The sequence below is a fragment of the Onychomys torridus genome, chromosome 5, assembly GCF_903995425.1.
Source record: "Onychomys torridus chromosome 5, mOncTor1.1, whole genome shotgun sequence".
Lineage (NCBI taxonomy): Eukaryota > Metazoa > Chordata > Mammalia > Rodentia > Cricetidae > Onychomys > Onychomys torridus.
This window is the reverse complement of record NC_050447.1, coordinates 42,359,765-42,369,666: the sequence shown is the minus strand read 5'-3', so window position 1 is coordinate 42,369,666 and position 9,902 is coordinate 42,359,765. Positions and strand designations below refer to the sequence as shown.

The 9,902-nt window shown below is 44.2% G+C and overlaps 1 protein-coding gene across 1 annotated transcript in view; it reads right to left on the bottom strand.

Moving 5' to 3' along the window:
• Positions 1-465: 465 nt before the first annotated feature.
• Vat1l (vesicle amine transport 1 like) overlaps positions 466-9,902 on the bottom strand; it is a 161,891-nt gene continuing 152,454 nt past the window's right edge. The window contains exons 8-9 of the mRNA XM_036188789.1: positions 4,589-4,672; positions 466-2,938 (exon numbers count right to left, since the gene is read on the bottom strand). Of these exons, the coding sequence (XP_036044682.1) occupies positions 2,840-2,938; positions 4,589-4,672 (183 nt within the window). The 3' untranslated portion in view covers positions 466-2,839. The remainder of the gene's footprint in view (positions 2,939-4,588; positions 4,673-9,902) is intronic.

Here is a 9,902-nt window from a genome sequence, read left to right as displayed (position 1 = left end):
TGGTATCATCTGCATGCAATTAAAATTATTTTTGAGACCAGGCTAGTCTCAAAATCATCATTTTCCATTCTCTGCATGCAGGCTTGCATCACTATACCCAGGTACTCGGAGTAGGAGTTTTTTGTTAGTTTGTTGGCTTTTAGGTTCTGTTTGTTCTTTTGAGATGGGGATCTTTTGTAGTTCAGGCTGGCCTCAAAGTCATTATTTATCAGAGGATGACATTGAGTTCCTGATGCTTCTGCCTCTACCCCTCAAGCGCTAGGATTACAGGTGTGCACCACCATGTCTGGGAACGATGTCTTTTAAAAACGCTCATCTCATTTCAGCTTCTTTCTCTATCAGGTCTTCAGTTTGTATTTCCTATTTTAAGTGCCCTCCCCCTACTCCCAGTTACCTGCTCCCTATGTTCTCTCAGTGAGGCCGCTCATCCAAATATTTATGTGGAATAAAGGATGCCACAAGAGGTTATGCTATGCTGAATACTTTATTTATATTTTCATGTAAACATAATTTGCTTTGTAGGCACAATATAACAATATAACTAAAGCTCTGAAGCCACGGACACATTAGACAATGTTCGGTTCATTCCAATAAAGCTCAACCTTCCGAGAAGCCTTTGTAGCTCCCTTAAGGCAAACAAAGACACTCTTTACACTTCCTCCAGGAAACAACCACGAGAGGAGAAAGAAGGTGCTTAACACAAGAGTCCCTCACCCTTCCTGTTGTCCCTCACCCACCCTCCTATTCTTCAAGGTGATGCTGGACATACTCAAGTTTTCGCATTTTGTGTTCTCAGTAGAGGAGGGCTTTTCACGTGTAATCAGTAATTGGGGAGAGGTGACTTCCTATGCTTCTCTGCTGTACATGACAAGACCATCTGCATTCTGAATGTGGGTCAGGTTCCGTGTTCCCCCGAAGAGAACTTTCCTATGGCCAGTGACCAGAATGCTATTTCTACACACTAGCAAAAGCACTTTGAGAGTGGTCCTCAGGTCTACCTACCCTTGAGCATGGTTATGGTGGAAACGTAACTGATTATACAGTATTTAGCGAGGGCCATCATCTCTCTGGAGAGCCAAACACTGGAGTTCTAGTCACTCCCCGGAGCTAGGAAATAAAAGCCTGTGGTTGGCACGCTCTTTTAGATATTCTCATCCCCTGGCTTATTGGCTAGTGGTACCTTTTCTCATCTCCATACTTGACTCACACAGTCACAATGACGAAAGACTCCATTTAGGTAAATATTTGGCATGAAGAAGTCGTCATCACAGGTTCAGGATTGAGATAAAGGAGCATGATGAATGACATGAGACTGGTTACAGAGACGTTGTAAGCCAAGCAGGGAATTGTTGCAATGTGTTTGTACCCAGCCCATGGGGGAAAGAGTGGGGTCCACCTAAAGCTTATTAGAGAAGAAGGCGGGCAACACAGGAACCCTCTTAAAGTCTTCAAGGATGTAAAGCAACTTGGAACACCAACTCAAGGTCATGGGGAGCCCATTAGGTCTTCCAGAAGGCAAAATAAACTCAGGGTGCTTCCTGCATGAGCGCCATTTATATCTAGCTTCGTTTGTGAGTGACTATGAACCCCTAGGACAGAAGGGCTGGAAGGAGGCAATAAGGAGCCCCACTGAGGAGGAAAGCAGACTCCTTTTCCTTTAAGGTGACTGTTGTCCCTTCAAGGCCCATCAAAAGCCGGAAAACTGACCAGGGTATGTGATCAAGCAGTTTGCCCCCTGATTTCAAAGGAGCCTGCAAATCAGCACCATGGTTTTGTGTGTTGGAGAGGGGGACCACACACTTGGCATCAGATGCTGGATAGCCACCATCTTTATCCTTAGTGCTTATTGCACAGTAGAACATGCTTTGAGAAGGCAAAAGAAACCAATTAATTTTTCATCCCAAATATGGCTGGTCTTCAAGGGAACTCTTCCTTGGGAAAGGCATTTCTTGGGCAGGAACTTAGAAATAATCATGATAATTCTGAAGGCTGAGGGTGAGGGTGAGAACCTAGGTGAGTTTAATGACTTCTGAGTTAGGCCTATACGTAGTGAGTGTTTTTAGCATTTAAATAAACTGTGTGTGGCCACAGGGAGGACTTTGCTCAGGAGACCTGGTTTCAGAGAAGAGGTCTCTGGAGCTGGTTTTCAGATAGATGCTGTGTGACCCATCTCTATCCTCGAAAGAACCAACATCTGCTTCCCTGGTTGATGGTTTATGAATAAGGACCAGGGGAAAGAGTTAAAAGAGGCTCAAACCTTAAGATGTAGAGACAAGTGCAGGGATATGGCCTCTAGAGGGAGAGGGACAATGTACGGCTTGGAGAAGTCTGCATTTACAAGATCGTGAATGCTCCTCCTGGCCTACTCTCTTGCCACTAGCCAAACTGACAAGTGCCATAGCTGGAGGCATAGCTGATGGCTGGCAGGCAAAGAGTGTCATTGGCCTGAAGAATCATGGGATCTGGACAGGGCTCTGTGACAACACCTTTCAATCAAACTTAGCCTTGTCCATGTCTGCTTTCAGACATTGGGCTCCATGGTCTTGTACTAATTTGCAAGGCTATTCTAAAACTGTCAAGAAGGACCCGAAGAAGGATGGGTTTGATACGAGGGAGAGGGGAGAGTGTGATACACAGACCGGGAAGGGACACAATACTGCGTGGAATGAGATTGGCACTTAATTCCAAACACAACAGTGATCAACAGCTTCTTAGCTTGGCTGACTGCAGACAAACACGACACGCACTGGACTACAGCATTTGTTCACTGGGGCACAGAAGAGTTCTTATGGCGGCCATTTTCTTGCCAGCCGTCCTCTACTTTTACAGACATGAGGTCTTACTGGATGAAGGGCATCCTTTCCTTGTTCTCACTGTCGCCCTCATGGTCTTCTTCCTCTTCCCCTGCCTCGCTGGTCTCTGTGCTGTCATTGGCCATCTGCAATTCAACAGAAGTCATGGTGGAGATTATGTACCTACTTCCTCATCATCTCATCTGAACATCACACAGAGCACTGTGGGATGGACCTCTTTCAGAGTGTTCATTCCCATAGGGGAAAGTGCCTCTGAGGACCCCTTTTATATCCTTTACTAATACCCACCAAGGCCCTGCTGCTTCCTTTAATGTCACCTGTAAGCCCTGGAGGTGATCTCATTGGATCCATCCTGAATCTCATGATGCCCTAGATTCAGTCTGACTTCATGCTGTCATCTTGCATCTAGAAGGGCTGTGGCATCTTCCCTACCACCAATGCTCCAAATGCTTGTTCTCTGCTGTCTCTCTGTCCCTTTGGGTGTCAGGGTAAAAAAAAATGTTTCCAGAAAACAAGAGCAATAATTCAACAGAGGCAGACCTGAGCTCTTGGCTTGAACAGGGGCATTATCTGGCCTTTGATAGGCTCTGCCCCTTGGTTAAGCAAATGTAACCCCAGCCCAAGGGCCATCAGAATCTCATGTGCTCATGGAGATAGGCAGTCCCTCTGCACAGGAAGCCAGGGCCAGCTATTTTGCTTAATTGTAATAGTTGGCTAGGTTAGCTCTAGAGCCTTCTATACATGGAGCTGAAAGAGACCTAATCACGTGAGCCACAGGGGATTTGCAGGAGAGTCCTGGGATCCTAGCCCCTCTCTCTAACTTCATGCTATCATTTCTCCTCCAACAGTCCTGTGACTTTGTGAGTATTTAAAAACTCTGTCCATATTGCCATCAGCAGCTTGTATCACCAAGTGCCCCTTCTTCTGACTGTTCTGTATGGAGTGACATGGCCATTACCCTTGAGCCATGTTACGGCTACAGAAGACCAGGAGCTATTTCTGAAAATACACTTGGACTGAGAGCTATGAACCATTTTAATTCTTTTTCTTGAAAAAGACGGATACTGACACAAGACAAGTGCGTTAGTAAAGAAACTTAAAACAACAACAAACCTCCATGTTTTCTTTGTTTAGCTTATCCAGTCATGCTCAGTGAATGCCTTTCTAGCTGATCTCAAAGAACCTGCCAGTCTCTAGCTCATCAACAGACCCAAAGCTGGAGGGTAAACCAACTTTCCCAGGTTGCAAATGGACTGAGCACCAGGCTTTGAATGCATGCAGTGGGAGAGAGTCTGTGCATTGAGGGCTACATCATAGGCCACCCCTCCCCCAAGGCAGCCAGTTTGGGAACAGGTGAACCTGACCTGTTGTATTCTTGTGGATTGCCTGTATATTAGGGTTATATCCTAATAAATGGAAGTGAATTGAACAGGAGCACCAGGAGCATCCTAGAGACAGCTGGCACTGTTCTGTTGGGCACATGCAGTGCATTGTTTAGAATTAACTAGGAAGTCTTCCCATTGGTAGCAGCCTAGAGATATAACTGTAAAACAGTCCTTTCCTGTCCATCCTCACTCAGCAATTTTCCCATCTTTCTCCATTTTCCCATTAGCCCGTGGCTAATCCCTCATTCTGGGAGTCATCTGATCACCTCTAGTTTTTGAGAGCCTGTAAACACTGCCTGTATTTCTTTCTTTATCAGCTGTGCTATGCGTGATGATCCATCAATTTGCCTTTGATGTTGAGCCTGGCAGTTTCCTCTGCATTCCACTTACCAGCGGAGTCGGAGTCTTTTCCACATCTAGAATCAGTTTCCCGATGTTCCCTCGGTCGTGGATGCGCTGCATGGCCTCCTTTACCTGAGACACAAGGGAGACAGAAGCACTCATTAGTGAGATGTGGCTCCTGGAAAACAGGCCTGGAAATGTCAATCCGCAGGCCCTCCACCAGAGGGCGCTGCAGCTCAAATAGTGGTTCAGACAGCAACTTTTTGGGGGCGCAAATATATTCATTCGCCTTGCGTCAGTTATAAACTGTGACTCTCTCCTATAAGTCTTGTGGGTCTGAACAGTGAGGCTTACAGTTTTCACAATGAGAATATATATATATATATATATATATATGTAAAACTGTAAAAATATTTATGAGGGTCACTTGAGACCTGCCTACTTAAGTTTTACATAACCCTGGCTCATAATTTGGCTAAATAAACCAGTTACCAGGGCTGAACCGCATTTGCAATATTTCCATGATTTCTAGTTGCTGGGATGAAACTGTTCCCAGCAGGAACTCTCTTCAGAAGAGCATGTTCCCTAGAAAAGAGGATCGATGGTCTCCTTTCCTATATTTGGGTGCTTGTCAGACTCATGAATGTCCGCGGACCCTCTCTTGAAGGAAAGCTGTTATACACAATCCTGTTTGTTCCGAGCCTTTCCTTCTGCTGCTGTGTAGAAAGTGAACTGCAGGGGGCGCTGTGGGGATTAACGGAGAAAACACTGAGCCACGTATGCCCTCCACATCTTACTGAAATCTAAACGGGAATGAAAGCAGCTTCTCTTGCCTCACAAAAGTCAATTTGTAAAAATTTATAATAGATTGAGTCTAAATATTTTTCTTAAAGTCTCACAATTTAAAATATTTTTGTTCCTTCAGCCCACAAATATTCAGTAAATGTTGCTTCAAGGGTAGATGCTATGATGTAAAAAAAAAAAAAATGAAAAGTCAGACATCGTTAACTGCATGTGAGGAAATCAGCCTGTGGCTGTTGGAGAAGTGTTTGCTTATTGGAAACTCAAAGGCTTCCATTCACTTGGATCCAAATTCACAGAACCATTAAAATGTTTGTGTTCAAATTGCTTTTCTGGGACTTCAGAGACACAATTCAATTTATGGGAGAAAAACATAAAAGATAATGAGTGTATTGCTTTTAGTGGCAAAACCCCGAGACAGCGTATATGTCCCAGTAAAGGGATGGGTAAATAAACAATGGTTTCTACATTCATCTACCAAATGGAAATGCTGCATAGCTTTTAAGGAAAAGAAAGATATATGCCACTAATTATAAAGGAGACACAGCAGGATCGAATGCTTTGTAATCCTGCTAAATGAGAAAACCGACAGGCATACTTTTATTTACATCTCTATAAAAATATTCTAGACAACTAGGAAGGCTTGCAGGTGTACCTGGAAAGTTAAGTGGAGGAGAGGTGGACCTTGTAACTCTACTATCCAAAGAATGTTATGTGGTAATGTGCTGTCAAGTCAACGTTGAATATGAATTTAATGCATCTTTCAAACGCAGTGTTTTGGTCACTGTGTGGTGAGAAACAATCTCTGTTTTGTAGACTGATAGTGCCATGTGATTGTTAATTTTTTGACCCTGATAAAATTGATTCCCTCTCCTATAAGTCTTGTGGGACTGAACAGTGAGGCTTACAGTGAGAAGATATATGTAGCCAGAATGGTCAGACTGAATGTTAAACTGTAAAAGTATTTATGGATTCCAACATGTGTGGGTGCCCTTATATAAAGCAGTGTGGTTTGTATCTTCATAGAACCTACATACATTTCCCCATAGACTTTAACTTCTCTCTAGATCACTTGTAACACCAAATACAACATGATACTGTGCTGTTCTACCATACAGAGAACATGCAAGTTCATGCCAACTCCCCCTGCTCCCCCATGCACCGTGGCCGCTGCCTCGAGTACTTCCTCTTCAAGGTTTGTTGAAACTGCTGATATAGAATCTGCAGATGAGGCAGGCCCATGACGATTCTTGAAAAGCTCTATATGGGGAAAGTTAATTGTTGATATAGCTCTCTGCTCCTCCTGGGAGTCATGCCCTTGTGTGATTCTCTCCTGTTGAGTATAGGCCAGAGCAAGGGACCTGTTTCCCTGCAGAGCACAGCAGATGGGATGGGCTCCTCCTTTCAAGATTAAATTACAGAAGACCACATCTGTGCTGTAATGACTCTAGTGAGGAATGCTGCATTACCTGGGACTACCCTATAGAGTCCCTCCATGAGAGAGACCTAAGACATGTTCTATCCAATAGTCAGTAAGGAATTGACTAACAACAACCCCTAAAGAACTTAAAAGTAGAATCTTCTCCAACAAGCCCTGAAATGAGATCATATCCTGCTAACATCTTGACTGTAGCCTTGTGGGGGCTGAAGGACCCAGCTAAATCATACCCAGCTCCTGATACCCTATCTTGAGCCTATGGAATCACCAATGCTTTAAAGTTCACTATTTTTTTTCAGGGAGGGGGAGTAAATGGGATAATAAAGATTTAACAGACTCCTATCTTGCATGTATGTTTAGCTTGCAAGATACAAATAGTGCCCATTTTAAGGATAAGTACCCTGAAGCTAAAGAGCATAAGCAATTCATCCAAAGGTTATATGGCTATGGGAAACCAAAGTGTGGTTCAGAATTAGGTTGGATAGACTTCAAATCCAGCATTTCCCCTTCAGTTTTACCTTGAGAGGTCTGTTTCACTTGATTCTAGAAAGTAGAAGGTGGTAACAAAAACCCTTATAATGCTCCTTTTGAGTATTAGGAACACTATGTACCTTCTGTATATCAGGCAAGTGCTCTACTACCGAGTCACATTCTTAGCCTCCTGATGGTGGATTCTGGCCAATCATTTGACCACTGCCCGGAGTTCTTCATTATTAGATTCTAGGCAAGTGCTCTGCCACTGAGCTATGCCCCTAACTCCTCAATGATGAATTCTGACCAAGCACTCTATTACTGAGCCATGTTGCCAGACCTTTCCTGATGGTTTCTAGCCAGGTACTCTGCTGCTGAGCCAACCCCTAACCCCTCACTGGCTATGGTAGTTTGAATGTAATTGGCCCCTATAATCTCATAAGGAGTAGCACTATTAAGTGGTGTGGCTTTGTTGGAGGATGTGTGTCACTGTTGGGGTGGGCTTTGAGGATTCTTATGCTCAAGATCCCACTCAGTGTCTCAGTTGACTTCTTGTTGCCTTCAAGATGTAGGACTCTCAGCTACTTCTCCAATATCATGTCTGCCTGCATGCTGCCATGCTGCCTACCATGATGACAATGGACTGAACTCCAGAAACTGTAAGCAAGCCACCCCAATTAAATGCTTTAGTGGATAGCCATTCCAGCCTTGGCTTGGAAGTTCCAACCCCCATTGAGGCTTCAGTAATGGTCATGCCTACAAGGCGGGGCTGAGAGGAGGCTGAAGACCCAAGATCAAACGGAGAAGCCTCTCTTGGTTCCAGGACCCTGGACACTGGAGATAGACGGAGCAGAGTTCTCCAGAGAACACTGCCAGACTGTGCCATACCATTCCCAGACCCTGCAACCTATTCCTTCATTTGTAAGCTACCCCACAAAATAGATCTCCCTTTTAACTACGTGGAGTGGCCTTAATAATTTCACCAATAAAATGCTTTCCTTTATAAGAGTTGCTGTGGTCATGGTGTCTCTTCACAGCAATAGAAACCCTAAGTAAGACACTGGCAGATTCTAGGCAACTGTTCTAACACTGAGTCATGTCTCTAGTCCTTCCATGGTGGATTTTAGGCAAGCGTTTTACCACTGAACCCCACTCCCAGCCTTCCTTTTACTTTTTATTTTGAGACAGGGTTTCACTCTGTTCCCCAGGGTGGTCTAGAACTCACTCTGAAGTCTAAGCAGAAAACGAGTTTGTAATCCTACTGTCTCAGCATCTGGAACAGCCAGGATGACAGGACACAGTTAGGCACACTTTAAGCTGCTTCTGTACTAAGTTAGAGTTCAGGAGAACGTAAAGAGCTGTTTTCTCACAAGTTAAAGTGGATCATGATGCTTGAAGAGTTGGAGGAAGTCCCCCCTGTAGGGTTGCCTTTAATCTGCATATTTTTGGAAATTTCTTTCTGAAATGAAACATTGCCTTGAAGTCCTGTCTATGGAAAATGGATAAAGGACCAGGAGTAATCTCAAGAGGTCATTTAATTACCCCCACCCAGTCATGCTGTTAGACTCTCCATGCTCTTTTAAAGGCTGCTCCTGGAGCTGCACAGGAGCCCCACTGGCAGAGGCTTAGAAGGAAGGAGACTACTACTTTTGATCAATTCTTTATCAGGCACAGTGTGTAGCATTTTCCACGCACGGTGCTATTTCATCCACCTGCTGAGCTTCTTGAGGGAATGTTTGCATCAGCCTTTCAGATGAGCAACACAGGAGGAAGCATCTGCGAGGTCTGCCTCTACCGTCACTCAAAGAGGAAGAACCATGTGGGAAAAGTGAGTGCCAGCTTCTCCCTCTAAGGCTCTGTGCAAAACCCATTACAAGACTGTGCTGGCCACACCCCAAGACTGTCTTCTGCTGGCACTTCTGCACAGGGCTCAGACTTAACCACCAATTTATCAGCTTATAAAAGGTCCCCTAATAGGTGATGTCCTTGAGATGTTTGAGAGCACCTGGAAAGATTTGTCTCTTCTGCGTTTAAGACTTTCCTAATGTACCTTTCTGTCTGAAACCAAAATTGCATTAAAGAGAAGAGTCTTGTAGGTTTGCATCATCTAATCCAGTAGCCACAGGTCACCTGTAACAACAGGGCTTGCACTTGAATGTGGTACTGACTGCCACATATTGTCATCATAAAATGTGTACCAGATTTCAAAGATTTAGTAGTTATGAAGCCACCAGAGTGCAAAATAGGGCCTGGAGAGATGGCTCAGTGGTTTAGAGCACATACTGCTTTTGTAGGAGACCAGAGTTCGGTTCCTAGCACCCATATCAGGTATCAGGTAACTCATAGCTCCCTGTAACTCCACCTCTAGGGGATTCAATGCCTTCTTCTGGCCTTCATGGACACCTGCACTCACATTGTATGTCATGCAGGGACACTCGTGTACACACACACACACACACACACACACACACACACACACACAAATAATTAAAAAAGCTTATAAAAACTATTTTAAAAACTGTAAAAAGAATGTAAAATATCTCAGTGAGGATTGTGGACAATACTTAAAGGTTCAAATTATGATATTTAGACATTGGCTTAAGGTTGGCACATTCAAGTCATCTTCTTGTCCTCTGAATGGGTTAGTAGAGC